Genomic DNA, 21925 nt, shown 5'->3' on the forward strand with positions numbered 1-21925 from the left:
TCCCCCCAGCCCCCGGCCAGCTAGCACACAGCAGCCCGCTGCACTCCTGAGGACCCTCCCTCTGGGGTGAACGAGTGGGAAAGACGGCAGGCTCCCACAGAGAGAGTGTGGTGAGGAGGCCCAGGGACCCAGCGGCAGGGGATGGGGGTGTGTGTGAATTCAGAGGGTTTGGCCGTGGCCCCTCCCCCGATGGTTGTGTGGATGGGGGACATGGCCAAGGGGGTGGGGCCACAGGTCCAAGTGACACCAAGACCCATCCCTCCTGGGTCTCCCCATGTGCACCCCAAGCTCCCCCCGGAGACCAGCCCTTCCCTGCCCCATGCCCTCTTGCCCCACACCCTGCCTCTAGGACATGGGAGGAAAAAGTCAGGCAAGGGGGCTCCTCCACGGCGTACTAATGTTGGATGGGGCAGTGGGGGTGCAAAGAGCTATGGCAGTCCTGAGGTTAGTGTGCAGCGTGGGGATGGGGGGGGAGGCTCCACCCTGAGCTGCCAGCCAGTCTGCGGAGAAGGGAGATGCAGGACTGTGGTCCCGGGGGCCTGGTGGCCATACCACAGGGGCTCACAGGGCGTCAGATGTGCCATGTAGGGTCACAGGGTCCAGCAGCCTCTATGAGCTCATGCCCACGCTGCGGTACTCGCTGCCCACAGCGCTGACCCCTGCCCAAGGACCCTGGCCAGCAAGCCCGCAGCAGGAAGCAGGAGAGCCGCACCGGGGGCCCAGCACGCACGTGGCCCGGCGTGCCAAGTCCGAGGGGGTCCCCGCAAGCGTGCAGTGGTGCGTGTGGCGGGTCTGTGAGCGCGGGGGTTCTGCGGCGGCTCCGGCAGCCAGGCCCGCAGAGCAGCGTCCAGCGGCGCGGGCGGAGCCGCCGGGCCGTCATCTGGGCACGTACTCGCCAGGCAGCCCGGCCCCGCCATGGTCGCGCAGCGCCTTGTCCACGGTCCGGATGTAGCCGTCGATCAGCGCCCGCATCTCGGGGGTGAAGGGCTCGGGGTCGTGCGGGCGCCGGCCGCGCCGTCGGAAGCTGCCCTCCTTGTTGTTCTCCACGCACAGCAGCCGCTCCTCGCTCACGGACACGTTGAGGAAGGCCACCATCTCCCGCAGCGTGGGCAGCAGGCTGTGCCGCAGCTCCTCGTAGTGCACCACCAGCAGCCGCTTGCCGAACCGCAGCCAGTCCAGCACGTGCGAGGACCACCAGGCCGCGTAGCTGCGCACGAAGTCCGGCCACTCTGCGGGGAGAGACACGCAGGTCGGCCCCGCCTCCCGGGCGCTGTGGGCGGGGAGCCGGGGAGGAGGCCAACCAGGGCAGGCAGCCGCTCGGACCAGGCCCTCCTGACGGCCCGCGGGCAGTAAGAGCGGCACCTTGGGGCCAGCCTGGGTCACCGGGCCACGTCTGCGTTGGTGGCCGTGCCGCCCCACACGAGGACAGATGCGGCGTGTGTGTAGGGAGCTGGTTCCCTCTCTCGTGGACGGTGAGCGCCCTGACCGCGGGGCCCACGCCAGGGCAGGGAGAGCCACAGGGCCCACGCGGCACAGCGGTGTTCAGCACGGGGGGGACGGGTGACCCTCATCCACGCTCACCTTGCCGCAGGTGACGGGGACGAGCAACGGGCGCAGGCCCGAGCGCCCGCCCAGGTCCTCCTGTGAAGCTAAGTGAGCGAGGTCCCTGCCGATGCCGACCACGTCCCATGGGTGGGGCAGCCGCCGGGCAGCCGACAACGTTCGGGGAGGATCTATCCCTGAGAGCTCTGTTCCGGCAAACTGAGACATGGGCTGGGGCTTTTGTCTTGGTGGGGACAGCGTCAATATCAACAAACACAGCTTGTGACCATCCCCCCACCTCGGATGGCGTGGGGACCCTTCGCTTTCCCTGGTCCTCACGACCACCCTCAGACAGGGACTGCCCTGGTGTCTCCGGGGGGTAAACTGAGGCCCCTGGGAGTTGAGGAGGGACCAGAGCTCTGCCTCCTGCACCTGGGGCGCCAGCAAGGGGCAGGGTGGGCTGGAGGCGATGGGGGCATCTGCCGGGGCAGGGTCTGCAGGGACGGGCCTACCCGCCCGACAGCACCGCACCCGCTGCCCTCTGACCTCTCAGTGTCCCGACACTGGACACCCGGACCCGTGTCCCGGCCACACTGCGGCAGGGCCAGGACAGGCGTCTCTGCACAGGAGAAGAGCTGCCCCCCACCTTCTGCCCACCTTTGCTCTTCCAGTTCCGGTCGGCGGCGTAGCCCAGGTGCCCGGCACACTTGCGGTTGAACTCGGCCACCAGGGACCGGTACGGGTTCCGGATCAGCAGGATGGCTGAGTCGAACATCTCGATCTCCCTGCGGCCGCTCTCGTGGGTCTTCACGCAGATGGTGCGCCGGCTGCGCCAGTGGTCCTTCTCGCCCTTGAACCCTGCGGGGGAGACGGGGGGCCTGAGCATGCTGGTGGACCCCGCCGTGGCAGCCGGCGGCGCTGAGCACACCTCCAGGAGACCCCACAAGTCTGGGGGTGGGGCCTGACGGTCCTCTACAACCTCAGGCGTGTACGTGTGGGTGTCTGCACGGCGATTTCCCGCGAGCGTCGCCAACATCCTATGAGGGAGTCGTGGCTGCAGGCGTGGCTCAGAGTGGGCAGGACACCTGCCAGGATCGCACGGCAGCACGGGGCTCTGGGCACCTGGTGCAGGTGTCCCCGTGAGACCAGGCTTCCAGCCCCGACCCAGCAGTGGACCCCGGGGCCCTGTGGCAGGGTCCCAACCCTTCCCACCCATAACAGAGTCACACGTGGGTCAGCAAGACACTGTGGGCTCGTTCAGTGGAGGCCTTTATGCTGGGAATGGAGGGGCTCCACGTGCGGTCCCACAGAGCAGAGGGCCTCCCAGGAACTAGGAGTCGGGGACCGGTCAGGGGTGCAGCAGGACGTCACAGAAGGAACCCGGAGGGGTGCCCCGGAACCTAGACTCCAGCCACGTCCCGCCAGATCTGGGGTCTGCCAGCCGGGGACCCGTGCTCCATAAATGAGCACGTGTGTCTCCTGGGCTCTTGGGGACAGCGACAGTGACAAGCAGGGGCGGGGGGTGGCATGCAAAAGTGCAGCAGGCAGGGCCAGGTTCTTTGATGCTGGGAACAAGGCTCCTCTGAGGCGGGTTTGCCGCCTGGAACCCAACACAGTTCAAACGGATCTCTGGCCCAGGCCTAACAACCACCAGCCTTTGCCAGGGCTCCTACTGCCCAGCGCCTGGGATGAGGGAAGGAGGAGCCAGACCACGGGCTGTAAACACGGGATCAGGATCAGCATCGGGTCCCCAGGGCCCCAAGACCTGCGGTGCCTTCTGTGTGCGGCAGGCTGTCCCCACAGCATCCGCTCTCTGTGTCCCATGGGCCGCAGTAGCCCAGGATAGATGGTGTACCCATGCGTGTCACTGGGGGGGTTGATGCAGAGGCTAGCGGTCACCCCGCGCCAGTCCCACAAGCCTCAGAGGGGGAACCTCCGGGGCCATGACATGTGGCCACGCCAGCCACTGGGCCCCCGGGCCACTTGCAGAACAAGAAGGCCAGCTGTGCAGATGGGTACAGCCCTCTAGACGAGCAGGTGACCAGCAGCCTGTGCTGCAGGACTCCACGGGCACGAGGCCACAGCAGGCAGGACCCTGGGACAGGTCATCCGGCCGCCCCACTGGGGGAGCCGGTAGCACTCAGGAATTAAGGATGAATGACCAGCTTTCCTGGCTTCTCCCGCCCAACCAGAGCCCCCCCCAACCAAGCTGAGGACGCTGTGGACCTGGGCTTCTCTTCCTAAACCACAGTCCGGTCAGGAACCTGAATGCAACGGGGGTGACACCTGATGGCAGACCGACAACCCCTCGCTTGGCCGGGTTCTCGGTCCTACTGCGCACAGGGAGGGCTCTCGCTTCTGCAGGGGGAGACTAGGGGCCACACAACGCCCGGGGGCTTTGCACCATCTTGAAAAACACAGCGTTTTGAGGAGCTCCTTCTGGCCTCACAGAACATCCGACAAATGGGCCGGTGACGTCTCACCGAATTACCGCGGGTTCTGACAACAGGGGAAATTCGGAAAGTGGTCGTAGCGTGGGCGCGCAAGCCGCCGGGATGGATGTCCCGAGTCCCGGGCTAGCCGCACGGCTGGGAATGTGTTTGCAGTGCTGGTTCCCCAGCCCCCGGGGCCGGCCCCGGGACTCCAGGCCCCGCGTCCCTCACTCACCTTTGTTGTACAGGGTCCCGTCGAAGTAGTAGCTCCCCGTGTAGAAGCCGGTGGCGTGCTCAATGAGGTGCCGCGCCCACGTGTTCCCGGCTCCCGGGAAGCTCGAGAGAGCCACAAACACCTTGGCCTTGGTGGGCAGGAACCGCCGGTCTGTGCAGCGAGTATCTGAAAGGCCAGAAGCTGACCACCGACCGCCCCACCCGGACCCACCGCCCGCAGACTCCTGTTTCACCCATGGGGGAACCCAGGCAGGCCCGGCGGGGGAGGGGATGGCCGCCCAGGCCCGTGCCCAGAGAGAGCTCCCGGGATGACGAGGCCTCCCACGGCCCAGGCAGCAAGCCCTGGCTCCCCACACAGCACAGAACATTCCAGGTTCTGCCGGACGGTGGTGGGGCCCCGCCTCGCGGCTCTCCTGCTGTTCCTCAAAGCACCTCCATCCCCAGACTCGCGGAAAGGCCGGGTTTGTCCCGTGCCCAGCCTCTCAGGGACGGTGGTGGCTTCCCCTCCCCACCCTAGGACGCATGCAGCCACACTCATCTCTCCCAACGCCCAGAGAGCACATGCGACGAACATGGGGGAGGGCCCCGCATGCCTCCTGCCCCAGGCACCGAACTCACCCTGCACGGGCGTCTGGTAAACCGCGCAGTACTCGGCCAGCCTCTGTGCCTTGGGCTCCTGGCCACACAGTGCGCTGTCCACGGCATCCCGGAGGTTGAACTGAGGTGTGGGGTAAGCACAGTAGCACTCCCAGCCCCGCAGGATGGCCAGGGGAAACTCCTGCCAGGGAGCGAGGGGGGAGAAGCATGTGGGGTGCCCCTCCGGGGTCAGGCCTCCAGGCTCGCATCAGCACCGACGGTGCCCATCCTTCCCATGCCAGCCCAGGGGAGGCAGGACGCACAGGACGTGACTTCTGCCCCCAGCAGCTCAGAGTGGGCCAGGGATCTGACAACGGTCGGAGTGAGGCAGGCCCAGGGCTAACCTTGGGGGCCCAGCGGGAGTGCAGGGAGGACCAGGCACCCGGGACAGGGGCGTCTTCAGGAGCCAGTGCGTGTGAGGGTCAGGATGAGGCAGGTGAGCACGCATACTGCGTCGTGGGCCCACTGGCCATGAGTCCCGAAGGGACCTCTGGCGTTCCCCTGGGGTTCCCTGGGGAGACCAGTCCAACCCAGCTGTGGGGGCAGGGGGTGCAGGCCAGGGCATTCCCTAAGTCCCTGCTGCTCTGCCAGGATTAGGGGTGGGGCAGTGCCTTGCGGTGAGGCCGGCCCCTGACCTCCTCTGTGGGATTCGTTCCCTGCTCCCTCTGCCCGCACAGAGGAGACCGCTGGGTGCTGGGTAACCTCGGGCGAGGTGCCTGCCGAGCCTCTCTGTGCTTCACCACCAAACACGGGCAATCAGGGACTCGCACATCCCTGACGAGGGTGGCCCAGCACGGGGCACGGCATGCAGGTGCTTCCAGGTACCCAGCCCTGTCCTCCCTGCCAGCCCCTGCCTCTTGCAAATGGAAATGCAGGGGGGAGGCAGCAGGGAGGGAGGCGGGAGCCAGAGGCAGCGCCGCACAGACCTTTTTATTTTTTGCTCACAGTGAAAATCTCGTAAATAAATAAAGAAAAGAAAAATCAATAGCGTTTTCCAAACGTGGCTTGGCAAAATGAGGATCTCCGGAGCTCAGAAAGTTGCCCGTCCCAGCCATGGGAGGGGGGGGATGCAGAGCCCGTGGGGGGGGGCTCCTGTGCTCAGGCGTGTGCCCCCTAGTGCCCTGCACCTCTACCAGAGCCTCTCCCCGCCTTCCTCCTCCTCCAGGAGGTCCACAGGCTGCTGCACCCCTGCCAGGAGCTCCCAGGGTCCTGGCCCCGTCCCTCTGCGAGCTGAGCTGCCGCGTGGGGACAGAAGCCTAGACCCTGCGCTGTTCTGACACTGCACACCCCCACCATGCGCCCCTGCGTGTCCCCCCGCGCGCCCCCACCATGCACCCCCGCGCACCCCACCATGCACCCCTGCGCACCCCCCATGCACCCCACTACCCATGCCCATCGTTGCTACAGCTCCAAGCCCCCCCCCATGCAGGAAAAGCCCTTAAACAGCCCAGGGGCCCCATCCAGAATGCTAGTCTCTATAAAACAGACAAGTCCTTTGGCTGCTGGCTTGGAAGAGGGGGAGGACATGGCTTCCCTCCGGCCTCCTCCCCAGCTTATCTTCTCCCCTGGGACCAGAGCCGTGGTCCCCATGCTTTTTCTGGACAAGGCTCAAGACAGGGATTTTTGGAGGATGGAGGACGGGGGAGGCAGTAGCTCAGGGTGTCTGGGCTTCCTGGGCGTAGGGACCAGGGAGGAAGCAGCAGGCATGTAGCCCGTCAGATCCCAACACTGACCCTGACATGTCCGAGCCTCAGTTTCCCTGTCTGCGAGCACCTTCTCATCTCTCAGGACTCCACTGCCCCCCATGCTTGGGAGGGTTTGATGAGGGTTTGATGCTCTGCCTGTAGGCTTCTCTCCAAGGTCCCCATGCCTGGAAGGTCGGAAGCCCCACCCCCACTGCACCTGTCAGACCCGCCCATGGCCACAGCAGCCCAGCCCCCCACCGGCCACACCCTCGGGCACCGCAGCGAGGCCTGCATTGGCATGTCGGGCTGGGACCGGGACCAGGCCATGAAGCAGCAATGGCGGAGCCCCCAGCCATCTCTCTGCACTACGCGGCCTCTGTCCCAAGCCCACGTCCTTCCCCCACCTCAGGATGCGGCTGTATTCGGAGACAGGGTCTCTAAGGAAGGAATCCAATTAAAATGGGGCCATGGCAGGTGCAAGCCAATCCGACTGGTGTGGCCATAAAAAGAGATTCGGACACAGGCACGCAGACGACCATATGAACACACAGGCACAGGATGCCCGTCTGTGAGCCCACGAGGCCTGAGAAGAAACAAGCCCAATGACACCCCACCTTGGGCTTCTGGTTTCCAGAGTCCCGAGAAGTGCGAGCCCCCTGTCTGTGGCACTTTATTCGGGCAGTTGTGCTGACCTTCTACGCTGGGATCCTTATGGTCCTTGGCCATGCACCACTGGCACATGCAGAGCTCAGGACATTTGCACCTGCTCTTCTCTCTGCCTGGAACGTCCTGCCCCCAGACCTCCCCCTTATTCAAACCCCTTTCCCTGAGAGGCCTTCACTAGCCACCCCGGGTCACACCACCACACCCTTCGCACCCCCACGAGACCCTTCTCCCTTTGCTGAGACTTCTGGTTCAGCCCGTGGGAATCACTAGGTCCTGTTTCCTCCCACAGTCAGCCACGGCTCCGACTTGGGCTCCGCGGTCGTCCAGCTACCCTAGAACATCCTGGAAACAGGATCCCTCAGTGCAGACTTTCCCTTCCCTAGAAATCCGTGTGCCCACGCTGGATCCCCGTGGAGGAACCCGCAGCTATGGTCCACGTGCAGACGCATCATGGGGCCTCCGTTCGCCCCACACGTCCGGGCTCCATCTGCTGGATCCTCACGAGCGCCAGCAGGATTGGGTCCCGGAAGGAAGTGTCCCTCTACCAGTGGCCACCCCTGTGGGGGTCGCACCCCACCAGCGACCTGAGCCCCTCCTCTTCCTCGAGTGGATGAAACCATCAGGTTCTGGGCGCGTGCGGAGCACGGGGGAGCGCGGATAGTAATGCAGTTTTATTTACAACAGAACAGAACTGGATTCTGAAAACACAGGACAATTTCCAACCCCTCGGGGATTTCTAGGACATGATTTCCATAAAAATTAAATATTGATGAAACTTTCTCTGCCAGCTTCCCTGCTGCCCCCACCCCCACCGTCTTCTCAATGGTTGTGGAGAAGGGGAGGCAGGAGGGGGACACAGATGTGAGACCGTTTCTATCAGAGGGGCACAGGGGGACAGGGTGGGGAGACAGGTCTCCACCCGGAACTGCATCCAGAGCCTGGGCCTGGTGGCTGCCGCAGGCACAGTGATTCAGTCCAGTGTTGGGTCCTGATGGCAGCAACGGCTGGGCACCCCCGTCCCGGAAGTCCCCCTGCAAAGGCACAGTCATGGCCACAGGTCAGGGAGTGGATGTCCCAGCAGGCCTGTCCGTCTCTGTCCTCCTTGAGCACCTTCCTTGCGGTCGGTCCCCAGAATTATAGAGAATCACGAAAACGTCAGAGATCAGAACTCGGGCTTCAGGAGGGCAAACTGAGGCGAGGAGGGAGGTGCCGAGCAGCCCAAGACTTCAGACCGTGAGACTGATCGGGGGCAGAAGCAGCCCGGGGCTCTGCCCAAGACTACACTCAACTCCATGGACACACTCACGAAAATGGGGGATTTTTGGTGATATCTGCAAACCAGCACGGAGCTTGCTTTCACCGATCTCTTGCCTCCCTTCATCCCCGAGACCGCTCTGGACATGCACACCCAGAAGGACAGAAGGTGCCTGGGGGCAGTGGCTGCTGGGATGGGTGTGGAGGGCAAGCGTCACGGTCAACCACAGCCTATCTGCAGAGCCCATCACTGAGCACATGTCTTCTGCCGACACGACGCCCCTGCCGTCGGGCTGCAAAGTAGGAGCTGTGTGGTCGGGGAGGCAGCCCTGGAGCCTGGATCAGCTTACGCTACCCCCTGCCATGGAAACCCACGGCTTTGAACAGCATCCGTGAGAATCGGTGAGAATGCCACGGCTCAGGGCCACGAGACTGGCCGGGACCACAAGGCAAGGACGTGTCTGCACAGAGACACGCACCCAGGTCACGGACTCTGAAGCCACCTTCCACTGTCTTTGGAATGAGACCATGTGACTCACTTCTGGAAACGCACCTGAAGTCTCACGAGTGACGCAAGAGACACACGAGTCCCTCACACCAGTGACTCCACATGTGATGACGTGAGAAGAGCCTTACAGGCCACTAAAAGGCTGACCTTCGGAAATGTTCGCGGCAGCGTGGCTCGTAACCGCGAAGAAAGAGCCCAGAGTCGGCGGGACGGGGGCTCACGCCACGAGGGACATGGGGAACAAAGGAAAACGGAAGGAGAGATTCCTTGTTTTTCTTTAAGCAGCCTCCGTGCCCAACATGGAGCCCGAGGCGGGACTCAATCTCACGACCCCGAGACCATGAGCTGAGCTGAGAGTCGGACGCTCGACCGGCTGAGCCACCCACGTGCCCCGAAAGATTTAACGTTAAAGATGCGAATCCCACCAACATGCCCGTCGAACGGAGGACCTGAAGATGTGAGATGCCGTTGGTGGTGTCCTCTGATGCGTCAACATGACTGGTGAGTTCTCATTTAATTTCACGTTTTCCAAACTTTCTAAAATAGTTATGTGTTACCTTTAGAGACACCCACCCCCAGGACAATAAATTTTCAACGAAGACACACATGGTGTAACGTTGACAGGTTTACGGCCAAAATTGTGAGAAAACCCCAAGGCTGTGCCAGGTGGTCACCGGCCGACAGGACCGGTGAGCATTTTAGCAACGTGAAAAACCTCCCGACGTCCAGGGGCTTAATTCACAAAACCCAGAGGCTCACTGCCCCCGCTGCTGGCCGGCTGCAGAGGCAGTGCCCCTCCCCCACCCCGGGACAGCCTGCACCTGCCGGGATCCAGGTGGGTCCAGCAGAACAGCCGTGGTGCAGGGAAGGAGCCGGGTCAGCGCCACAGGAAAGCCCGAGAAAACCCGCACAAGCCATCAGCCATCTATAGGAAGCACTCACACTGTTTCCCTTCGTTCTCGCCCTCCGACAGACCAGGAGCAGGTGCAGGGAGAGGGGACCTCCAGCCGCACGCAGGATCCCTGTGGAAGCAGCAGGGGCCCACAGCCCGTCTGCCCACGGTGCTGGAGTCCCTCACCAGCCCCACATCTGGTGTGGACACAGGGCAGGTCTGTCCCTACGGCCGCAGAATATCAGACCAGATGGCTTCTCTGTGCTCGGACACACGTGACTCGGACATGCGGTGCCAAGCCCCGTGCCGGTGGTCAGAGACGGTCATGGCACGGACGGTGCCCTGCCTGTCCTTCTGTCTGGCCACATCGTGGCGTTCCTGAACCATCACGACCAACCCACAAACCACAGTGGAGACGTCCCGTCTGGGGCCACAAATGCCCCCGATGGTGCTCGGCCCAGACCGGACCTCGAGAAGCCCAGCCCGACCCCGGCCTTGGCTCCGCTCGGGGGTCCATGAAGTCGCCGCGGCCTCGCTTGCCAAAGCGGAACACAGAAAACCACGGAAGTGCTCCCCAGCAGGGGAGGGGTTGCGTAAGCAACAGGACGTTCACGCGACCAAGCCCAAGATGGGGGAAGTGCTGCCCATGCCAGGATGGAGCGGTCTCTGAGCCCGACAGAGACCGACCAGACGAGGAACAGGAGCTGCCCGTCCCTTCCCCCGACACTGCTCAGCAGGAACTGCGGCATCGTCCCGATGGCACGGGCCCCTGCTCCCACAGCCATGACCCCCACTGGCTCGGACAGCATGTGGGGGGGCAGCGTGTCCCCCTTGGAGCACTGGGAGAGTAAAGTGGGTCACCCGGCATGTGGGGCACCTCCAGGTTTGCAGATGGAGCGGCCAGGTCTGGTGCAGCCGAGCTCCTTGGACCGGCGATGGCAGCAGGTGTTCCGGGGGCTGTGGACCTCCGGCAGGTGCACGGAAGCCCTGGGAGGGCCACATGTAGCAGGTGCACGTGGCCCTCCACCCACAGCTCTGCTCCCACATGGGAAGCATGGGAACACGGGCCCTCGCCGGATGCCCCAAGAACGCCCCAGACACCCCGAAATGCTAGAGCCACAGAGACTCACTCCAAAGGCTGCGGCTTAGGCTGGAAAGTGCAGGAAAGGCTCTGTCTCAGCCCTGATGGGCGCGACTCAAGAGACACCAGGGAGGGCAGGCTCCCCGCATCCCCAGAAGCCCACTTCCTGCAGCTCCGAGCCACCAGCCGGGTCAGAACCAGAGGCCCTGCCTGGGTCCAAATCCCAGCTCCCCCACGTAGGGGATGGGTGACCTTGGGCAGCATGTGTGACTTTCTCCACCTCCGTTTCCTCACCTACAATCACAGCATGTCTCAGCACCCACCAGGCATAGCCATCAGGAGGGCAGAGTGACTTCCTACATGGCGAGGGGTGTGGCCGCTGCCGGATCGATGAGGACATACGTGCCACCATCACCAGGACGCTCCTGTCTTAGCCCCATCCTGTTACGTGGCCTCCGGTCACAGTCCCCAGCACAGGGGAGCAGCCCTGACCTCAGCCTACTGCCATGCCCCGGGGCCCATATGTGGGGCCACTGGACCGCACCCCAGACCTCAGCACTCTGGGGGGTCCCGTTGCTTACCAACCCCTTGACTACCGTGTCCCATCTAGAGCTCTCGCACTAGGACGGGACGGAGGCCCCGGCGCCCCCACCCCCCGCCCTCTGCAGAATCGTCTCCGAGCCCCGGCTGAGCCAAAGGCACGCGTGTGACCCTGGCCCTGACGCCAGGTTCAGTGCCCAGCCTTGTCCATGGGCACAACCGATGAGCCGTCCACTCTCCCCAAGCCCAAGCCAGCACATCCCACTAAGAAAGCCAGTCAGTCTGACACTTGCCATCAGGGAAGGCATGATCCTTCCAGCCTCGCAGCCCAGTGGACAACACCCGGCCAGCCTGGGGTGCCCACGCAAGCACAGACAACACAGCCATCCCAAACCTGCGTCTGGCCTGGGCTCCTGCCCCGTGCACCTCACGGCACAGGCGCACGCATCACAGGTGCCCTTACCTTCTGGGAACAAAACCCCGAGCACGCGTCCACTGTTGCGTTGGCCTGTGCCAGGGAGTCCGGGAAGGTGTGGGTGCCGTTCTCCGGCAGTCGGAAGCACCCACGGTACGTGACGGTCCTCCCTGTGGGGACAGAACGGGTCTCTGGTGAGACACGGTGCCCCTGACTGTTGGTGCCTGTCAGGGGGAAACGGTGGCTTCAGGGTCTGGAAAGTGGCAAATAGAGTCAATGGGGCGGGTTTCGAACCAGAGAGCAGACTGCCCTGGACGGCGTGTGGCGGGCCAAGCTCCTGAGACCCCGGGCACCCGAAACTCGCCACCACGGTCACTGACAAGGGACCACGTGGCTGCAGCTGCTGACCTCAGGCCACTTTTCCTGCCAGCTCCGCGGGATGGTTTCTGCCCCCTCTCTGTCCCTCCTTCTTCTCCCACCAGCTCCACAGGATGGTGTCTGTCCCCCCTCCATTCCTCCTTCCTTCCGCTAGCTCCCTGGGAATGGTATCCATCACCCCCCTTCCTTCTCCCACCAGCTCCTGGGAAATAGTGTCTGTCCCCCTTCCATCCCTCCTTCCTTCTCTCGCCAGCTCTAGGGGATGGTGTCCGTCCTCGCCCCATCCCTCCTTTCTTCCACAGATCTGCACTAGGCCACCCAAGAGGCTGATATTCTGGAAAATTCTATGTCCTAGGTGTGAGGAGAAAAGTAGATCCAGAAACGTGAAATGCCGCCATGGCCTCTCGCTGTGCTGCGGGGTCAGACCCGAACTCCCACCAGCCTCAAGAAGGCTCCCCGAGAAATTAGAGAATCGATTCCGTTTACTATAGCACCAAGAACCATAAGATACCTGGGAATAAACCTAACCAAAGAGGTAAAGGATCTGTACTCGAGGAACTACAGAACACTCATGAAAGAAATTGAAGAAGACACAAATAGATGGAAGACCATTCCATGCTCTTGGATCGGAAGAATAAACATTATTAAAATGTCTATACTGCCTAGAGAAATCTATACTTTTAATGCCATTCCGATCAAAATTCCACCGGCATTCTTCAAAGAGCTGGAGCAAATAATCCTAAAATTTGTATGGAATCAGAAGAGACCCCGAATCGCTAAGGAAATGTTGAAAAACAAAAATAAAGCTGGCGGCATCACGTTACCTGATTTCAAGCTTTATTACAAAGCTGAGATCACCAAGACAGCATGGTACTGGCATAAAAACAGACACATAGACCAGTGGAACAGAGTAGAGAGCCCAGATATGGATCCTCAACTCTATGGTCAATTAATCTTCGACAAAACAGGAAAAAATATACAATGGAAAAAAGACAGTCTCTTCAATAAATGGTGCTGGGAAAACTGGACAGCTATATGTAGAAGAATGAAACTCGACCATTCTCTTACACCGTACACAAAGATCAACTCAAAATGGATAAAAGACCTCAACGTGAGACAGGAATCCATCAGAATCCTAGAGGAGAACATAGGCAGTAATCTCTTCGATATCAGCCACAGCAACTTCTTTCAAGATATGTCTCCAAAGGCAAAGGAAACAAAAGCGAAAATAAACTTTTGGGACTTCATCAAAATCAAAAGCTTCTTCACAGCAAAGGAAACAGTCAAAAAAACAAAGAGGCAACCCACGGAATGGGAGAAGATATTTGCAAATGACAGTACAGACAAAAGGTTGATATCCAGGATCTATAATGAACTCCTCAAACTCAACACACACGGAACAGGCAAACATATCAAAAAATGGGCAGAAGATATGAACAGACACTTCTCCAATCAAGACATACAAATGCCTATCAGACACATGAAAAAATGTTCATCATCATTAGCCCTCAGGGAGATTCAAATTAAAACCACATTGAGATATCACCTTAGACCAGTTAGAATGGCCAAAATTAACAAAACAGGAAACAACATGTGTTGGAGAGGATGTGGAGAAAGGGGAACCCTCTTCCACTGTTGGTGGGAATGCAAGTTGGTGCAGCCTCTTTGGAGAACAGTGTGGAGATTCCTCAAGAAATTAAAAATAGAGCTTCCCTATGACCCTGCAATTGCACTCCTGGGTTTTTACCCCAAAGATACAGATGTAGTGAAAAGAAGGGCCATCTGTACCCCAATGTTCATAGCAGCAATGGCCACGGTCGCCAAACTATGGAAAGAACCAAGATGCCCTTCAATGGATGAATGGGTAAGGAAGATGTGGTCCATATACACTATGGAGTATTATGCCTCCATCAGAAAGGATGAATACCCAACTTTTGTAGCAACATGGACGGGACTGGAAGAGATTATGCTGAGTGAAATAAGTCAAGCAGAGAGAGTCAATTATCATATGGTTTCACTTATTTGTGGAGCATAACAAATAGCATGGAGGACAAGGGGTGTTAGAGAGGAGAAGGTAGTTGGGGTAAATTGGAAGGGGAGGTGAGCCACGAGAGACTATGGACTCTGAAAAACAATCTGAGGGGTTTGAAGTGGCCGGGGGGGTGGGAGGTTGGGGTATTAGGTGGTGGGTATTATAGAGGGTACGGACTGCATGGAGCACTGGGTGTGGTAAAAAAATAATGAATACTGTTTTTCTGAAAATAAATAAATTGGAAAAAAAAAAAAAAGAAGGCTCCCCGAGCCCACAAGCTGTCCTCCAGTCCAGCTGGAGTAGTACAGCCCCAAGTGGGGTCCTGGCTGCTGGGCCTTCTGGAACGTTCTGGCTCTGACAGCTTGCACTCTGGCCTCCCTTGTCAGGGCTGCTTAGGCGGTAGCCTCGCTGCTGTGCCCGCTTTGCCCGCCCGCCTCAATAGTGTGGAGACCCCGTCACCAGCCAGCACCCCGGGTGGCGTCTCCATGCACGACCGTAGAACAGGACCAGGCCTGGAGTCTGGGAGCCCGTCAGGTGGGCCAGTGCTCTGCGGTCCCGGCGCCAGTGGGCCCAGTGAGTGCCCGGAAAGGACGGACACATAAGGAGTGGTGTGACTTGCCATGGGCTGGTGGTCCCAGTGGCACCGGCTGCCTCCGTCTGTGCCACCATCACAGGGAGGGGCTGCCGTCCAGGGCATGGGGCCCCCTCAAGCCCAGGGACAGCCCAGGGCCTCTGGGGCCACACAGCACATGCGAGACCCCCAGATAAGTGTGTCTGTCCTATAGGCCATGAGCCCACACAGCCCTCTGCCGCCCCCGCACCCACCACGTGAGCCCCTCCAGTGAGGCCAGCAGGGAAGAGAGGCCGCCGGCTCTTGCCCGTGTTGAGGACGCAGAGCTGCGGGTGGGAGAGAGAGAACAGGGAGAGGAGGGCACACTCACGCTTCCTGGAGCCGGGCGGCAGCTCCTCCACGCGGTAGACGGACAGCCGGCCCACACCCCCACACACGGAGCCTTTCTCCCCTTTGCACTCGTGGTTACACGCCTCGGGCCCGACACTGGTCACCGGGAGCCGGTTCCCGCAGTAGCACTCAGCCCCGGCCTCCAAGCCCGCGTACGCGTAGGACCTGCAGGGAGAGTGGCCCAGCTGAGTCGCTGCCCCGCTCCCATGGAAGTGATGACCAAGGTCGGGGTCAGGTCGGGAGGCCAGGGCCGTGGCAGTCGGCCCACAGCTGTCTGTAGGGACCGGTCTTCAGCCAGACTTAGAGGTCCCCGGCTGGCAGGGAGCAGGCTGTGCTTCATGATAAACTAGTTTGATCTGCCCCACTCGTGCCCGACCGAGAGCTCTGACCCAAGGCACCACCGCGGGAACAGTGGGCCCGAGGCCGTGGCGGGCTGTGAAGGGGCTCTCAGGGCCCGAGGACGGGAGCCCGAACTCGGGACACCTGTCAGCTCCTGGAACGCAGCACTCCCACCATGGATGATTTCAGCACCAGGCTCACGTTGGTCCCCGCTGGGCCAGCATGAGTCTGGAACATCGGCCTCCAGGCCTCCGCCCAGGGCCGCTCCCCACCTGCGCGTACCAGGCATGGCCCCAGCACGGGGGAGGAAAGACGGCAGACAGACACCAGCTCTGGAGACAGGCCAGCACGTTCATGTCCCCGGGTCCGAGGACTGAAAACCCCTGTGCTCCTCATCCCCGTTTGTGGCCACCGGCTGGCCATGGGGTGCAACGGTCGCTGTCTACCTGCAAGTCTGTTCCCCGAACTGCTGGGGAGGTAGAAGGGGACTGAGTTGCTGTCACTTTCCACTCGGTCTACCCTGCAAGGCTGAGCTGGGACCCATCGTATCTGTTCCAGACTCAGTTTCTCTGTAATAGATCATGACCAAGCTGGAGGGCTTCCTGGAAGAGGTGGCATTGAAGCCGAGCCTTCTACTAGAGTCTGAACACACAAGTAAACTGAGGCCCAGGGGAGGAAAACCACCCGCTAACATGGCGGCCAGCTCCCCGGGCACCGTCGTGAGCCCGCATCACGTCCTCTTGTGCCCGGGGTGGGGGGGAGGGTTGCTGATCCATGCAGCTCCAGTCAGAGCAGGACACCCCCTGCAGCCACACGCCCCCTCATCCAGAGGCAGACTCCACGGCCCGGGGCTCTTACTCACCGCTCCGCGCACGCGTCCTGGCAGTGGGAGACGGTCATCTTTCTCAAGTCGAAGAACACGGCGCCCTTCAGGGTTCTGTCCCGGCCGCCGTCGCTGAAGCAGCCGACGTACATGTCTGAGGATGGGAACACAGCAGAGGCTCAGGCCCGGGACAGGACGGTCCTGTCGCATGCCCGCCCTTGGGGGGACCCTCAGAGGGCCCAGGGCACCCGGTGAGGCCGCACCTGCCCCCGGCGCTCCCGGACACCTGCGCCGGACGGCCCACTGTCCCCTCACACGCCTGCCAGGAGCCGGCAGTGGCCTGAACAGCAGCCCCGTCCTCCTCCAGCCCCACCTCGCCTCCCGGGACCCTCGTCTCCATCCCCGCCCATCCCCCCGCCCCCACGAAGGTGCCGACGGGGCAGGCCCTGTCACCTATGATCCAGAGAGAGGAAATCGGTTATGGACAGTTATGGAAAGTCTGACCTTCACTAGAATAAGGAGCATCTTGCAAACGGGAACAGGATCTCAAGAAAAGTCTGTGGTCCCGGGTCAGGGGAGGGGAGCTGCCGTCGCTGGAGGCGTGGACGCACGAGTCAGGTGGTAAGGGAGCCGTCCACGTGGGACTCCACAGTGCCGGGGACTGCTGAGCCCTCGCCCGTGCAGAAGGGGACACTGGGGGACGGGACCCACCAAGCGGTCACGTGTTGACCCTGTGTGACAGGTAAGCGCCCTCCCCGTCACCAACACAGAGGGGACTCCCAGACACGTGCAGGGAAGCCGGAGAGCACGAGCACAGAGCCAGCGCACCAGGCCGCATGCATGCACTGCCACATGGCGCAGGAACTCTCCCGGGATGCTGAAGGGGTGCCCCCAGCGCAGACACTGCCCGCCGCCCTGAGGACGTCTGGAAGGGCATCCAAGCAGCACACACTGCCTCTGGGGGGTGACAAGCCCAGGGTGTCCCCACAGCCGGCGGAGTGGCACCCTGACTCCCCCAGTCCTGGTGCCCTGAGGGCAGACGACAGTCTCTGTGTTCCTGCCAGGATCCCGGCCCAGAGCAGGAGCCCAGGGCTGCCCGCTGCGGGGTTTGTAGAAGCATGTCCCTCACCTTCATTCCCGGGGACAAAGCCGGGAGTAATCGTCCCGTCTGTGAACACCACACCTAACTCTGCCTCTGACCTTGGCTACATCATGACAATGTTCTGTGCCTCAGTTTCCCTAACTGTCCAGTGGATTTAAGGTCCACCACCTGCCCCATCCCGCCCAAGCCCCTTCCTCTTGCCCCTGGCATGGACCTGTGCCTGTTCCCCAATCATGCCCACCATCTTCTTCCTGCCTGTCTTCTTCAGGCATCCCCGACCACGCCAGCCCGCCATGGACCATCAGCCCGCCACAGACCACCAGCCTGCCATGGCCTCTCCTTTCTCCAGATTCGGACATTGTGTATCTGAAACGCTGGCTAATGCCCAAGCCCTTCTCAGTAACTGCTGCTGTTAGAACACTCTTACACCCGCATGCCCTGTGTCCATGGGGTCCCGCCACGCCCCGCACATGGTCAGCACCCCGTACCACAGTAGGTCGGGGCCCCCAGAACCAGGCTAATGCTCCCCAAAGGGTGGGGCAGGTGAGCAGGAGCTCGGACACAGGAGGGGCGGGCCTGCCGGCCCCCCGCACACAGCTCCCGGGCCCAGAATAAGCAGCAGGAGGTGAGCAGGTGCCCGGAGACAGGATTCCACCACAGAGCCAAGGTCGCCAAGGCAGAACCCAGGGACAGCGGGGAGCAAAGGTCACCATCCTCACTGTCTGCCCGCAGGGCCGTGAGTCTCTGTGTCTCCTTGGCACCAGGGCTCCCAGCAGCTAGCCATGTAGCCACGTAGCCACGTGCATGGGCTCTTGCTCAGGATACCAGCACCCCCAAGGTCACAGACAGGTGAGGACCCCTGAGACCCCTCCCCCTGCAGCAGGATAGAGGGTTACCCTCAACCCGGTACTTGGTGGAGGAAAACTAACCTTTGAGAAATTTCTGGTGTGTCGCACAGCAAAGAAGAAATTCTATTACAACTTTCAATTAAGCTGCAAATCACAAGCTCACGGGTCGTTTTCATGGGAAATGAGCCAAAAAACGTGTCGAGGGGCCCACGGCATGTGTGGAATGCAAGCCAGGCGGGAGGGGGGCGTGACTCTGGGCCCGTGCCATCCCCTCCCTGCCGGGGCTGGGCCTCCCCACCTGTAAGTGGGGACAGACGGCCCCGCGGGCTCAGGGAGGGTCGAGAGAGGGAGGTAACACGCAGCGGTGTCTGGCGCAAGGCCCGGCCCGCGGTGCTGCCGAGGGCCGGCTGCGTTGACCCCAACAATGATCAGAACGCGGACTCTCCAGTCCTTCATCCCTGAGACCTGAGTCAGCGGGTGGGACCCATGCTGGGGTGCCCCTGGTGCCCTCACTGTGCTCAGCAGCCGGACGCTGGACTGGAAAATGGCAGCAGGAGACCTGAGCCATGAGCAGGAGAGGAGGAAGCACTTGGGAGCTGCAGGGCCGGGCTCTCTGCCGGCCGCTACCACGGGGTGCGTAGAAGGTCCGGGACCCACACGCCTGCAACGTCCGGCAGAGCTGCGAGCCCTTCGTGCTGGAAAATCACCGACCAGCTCTTCCAGCTCTGACGGAGGCGAGGGTGTGTGGCGGAGAGAGGACATCCGGGGGACACACTGGGACACATTCTGAGGCGGATTTATTGCTTTCGGCGAAAACGGAGGCGAAGCATTATTGTCTGTGACTCCGCATCTGTTCATTTGCGCGTCAACACGGACGCGCCGTGCAGCTGCTAACGACGGCTTTGGAGATATTGGAATGTCTTTGGAAATCACTATCAATAAAAAACAAACTGGCGATGGGAAGTTACTATTTCTCCCCTAGTAAACTTACTGACATTTTATTCCATTATGGACGTTGTCCAAGGTATAATGAAATGCTCGGTGATTGATGGCCTCCTGCCGCTTCCGCGCCGTGCAGGAGCCCCTTCCAGGAGCGTGGCGGGCTGCCCGGCCGCAAAGAGCCGCCCTCTTTGTCTGCAGGCCCAGCAGCTGGCCCGCATGGGCCGCTGGGCCCCGTGACGAGCGCGGCCAGCCTGGAGGCAGGGAGGGAGCCCCAGGGGCTCACGGCGGTCAGCATCCTGATTGCTCCAGAACTGTTGCCCCGTGACCCTGTGGTCCTGATCTCTTCAGTGGCTGCAACACCCCGTCCACCGCTTCGCCTGGGGGAGATGACGTGGAGACAAGGGGTGCCCCCGGGATTCAGACTGGGTCACTCCATACCTCCCCTCCCACTGGCCGGGTCATAAAGACCTTCACCTGGGCCTCGGTGCTGCTGTGTGGCGATGGTCACCCCCAGACTGAGCTCTTCAAGTGCACGGAGAAGGGTAGACTGGTGCATGGACCCCCGAGGAGGGTGCACAGGGAGAAATAAAGAATTGACCTTTGGCCAATCTGCCCAAGGCCACAGAGTCAGCGACCGGCAATACCAAGAGAGAAACCCAGGTCTGTTTTCAAAGCCTATGCTCTTTTCCCTGGCTGCTGCTCAAGCATTCTGTGTTGACTTTGTCAGTCATTCACACTTTAGTCTAAACACGTCACGCTGGTATAGTCTGCATAGAGACCCGGCGCCCTGGGGCGCTGGGGCAAGTTTACAGAACGCAGCCTATGCAGTGAGCTGCAGAATCTATTCCTCTTGTCCCTCTCATTCTTAGGGGGGAGCCTTGCTGAGGAACTCCACAGCAAGTGCTCTGACCTACGTGACCTCAGGAGAAACCTCCTTCTGTGGAGACAGAAGGATACTGTCCTCTGGGCTTCAATGACCGTCAGTCATTTCCCCAACGTGAGGGCCTCAGGGGCTCCTCCCTCTTCCCTGGATCATCTCACTATCTTGGCAGTGAAGCCAGGCTCCCTGGCCTGGCCCTCCTCCTGACCCGCCACCTCCAGGCTGTACTCGGAGATGTCTCCCAGTCCCTCCCCTGCCACTTGCTCTTCCCTAGCTCCCTCCTTGCTCCCTGCCAGTGTCTTGGGGTCACACCCCAAACAGACCACAGCTTCTGGGGAACTGCCAGGAGAGTGACCCTGGCAACTGACAGAACATCCCCACCTTCCTGTGTTTCCCCGCAGGATCAGGACGTCACAGTCAGGGTATTTCCATCAACGTGTCATTTATAGGTACACCACAAATGCCATATGATTAGCTGTTTAACAATAAAAGAGCAGCCACCAGGGACAGGTGCTGGGAAGCACACCAGGCCCCCGGGGCCAGGGGTCTCCACCTGCGCGAGCCCCAAAATCACCCCAGACAGTGCTATGCAGACACGGCCCCCTGCCTGTGATCGGGGGAGGCTGAGGACCTGCACGTGGGACAGGCTGCTGCCCTGGGCCCTCCCTGCTGTCCCATGCCATCCCCACGTGAGCCCTGGGCTGGGTATGTCTATCTCTTCGCCCCAGGGACCTGGGGACGTTAGGTCAGGGGTCCGAGGTCACTGTTAAGTCCGGACGCAAGCAGATGTGCACCTGAACCCAGAGGCCAGGCTCTGGGACCTGCCCAGCCAGTGAGTGGGCAGAACTCAGTGGTCTGGAGGCTGCAGGTAGGGTCTGAGAAGGGGAAAGCCACCCCTGGCCCCGGGCAGGGCTCCGGGGAGCGGCCCCGCAACAGGCCAGGGAGTCCAGAGCTAGGAACCTACCTTGGCTGCTGGCCGCGGGCCTGGGGGCCTCAGGACCTGGAGCGGGCGGCCCCTGGGGGTCCCCCATGAAGTGCTGGAACCAGCGGCGTCTCAGCTGCCGCAGCTCTGAGTTCCGGTTCCGGAGCCCGCGGGGGCCGGGCCGGGGCCGGGCCGGGGGCCTCCGCAGCATGTCCACGCCGAGCAGCAGCTCCGGGCTGACGCGGGGGGCCTGCAGTGCCCTGCTGTCCAGTAGGCCCACACCCAGAGCCACGGCGGCCACGGGCAAGGCCTGCAGGGGGCCAGGCGCTCGGGGCCCTGGCGGAAGGGCCACACGGGCGCGCTGCAGCAGCAGCAGGCTGCCGGTCATCAGGTAGGCGGCTGTGAGGAGGAACAGCAGGACCTGCGTGCGCCGCAGCAGCGTCTGCAGTCGGAAGAAGGGCCTGGCCATGCCCCCGGGCAGCGGGGCTCCCGGCTGGGGCCTGGGCACGGCTCCTAGCGCCCGGGCGGGAGGGAGTCCAGGGCACCCAGAGGCCTCATCTCCACATGCTGGGGCCGGCTTCTGCTCCTTGGGGCTCCCGGTCCTCCCGGTCTGTCTCCAGCAGGTGCCCCAACAGCACCATCACGCGTCTCCGGCCACGGGGCCCCGCGGCTGTGGCTCCTGCCCCAGGGTCACCAACTCTACCATCGCTGGGCTCCGCCAACGCCCACGCCTGGCTGGGGACCTGGAAGAGCAGAGAGAGCATGCTTAGATGCTAGGGGAGGGGCACGGTGCCGCCACGCCGGGGTCAGGAG

The 21925-nt window shown here is 61.8% G+C and overlaps 1 protein-coding gene across 1 annotated transcript; it reads right to left on the reverse strand.

Moving 5' to 3' along the window:
- Positions 1-876: 876 nt before the first annotated feature.
- Positions 877-21581, reverse strand: WSCD1 (WSC domain containing 1). Its single transcript, XM_044250557.1, has 8 exons — positions 21155-21581; positions 16458-16572; positions 15237-15421; positions 11934-12055; positions 4827-4986; positions 4210-4374; positions 2200-2400; positions 877-1229 (listed from the first exon to the last, which is right to left on the reverse strand). Exons 1-8 carry the CDS (start codon positions 21579-21581, stop codon positions 877-879), a joined length of 1728 nt encoding a protein of 575 aa, XP_044106492.1.
- Positions 21582-21925: the final 344 nt, after the last annotated feature.

Source organism: Neovison vison, chromosome 5, assembly GCF_020171115.1.
Source record: "Neovison vison isolate M4711 chromosome 5, ASM_NN_V1, whole genome shotgun sequence".
Lineage (NCBI taxonomy): Eukaryota > Metazoa > Chordata > Mammalia > Carnivora > Mustelidae > Neogale > Neogale vison.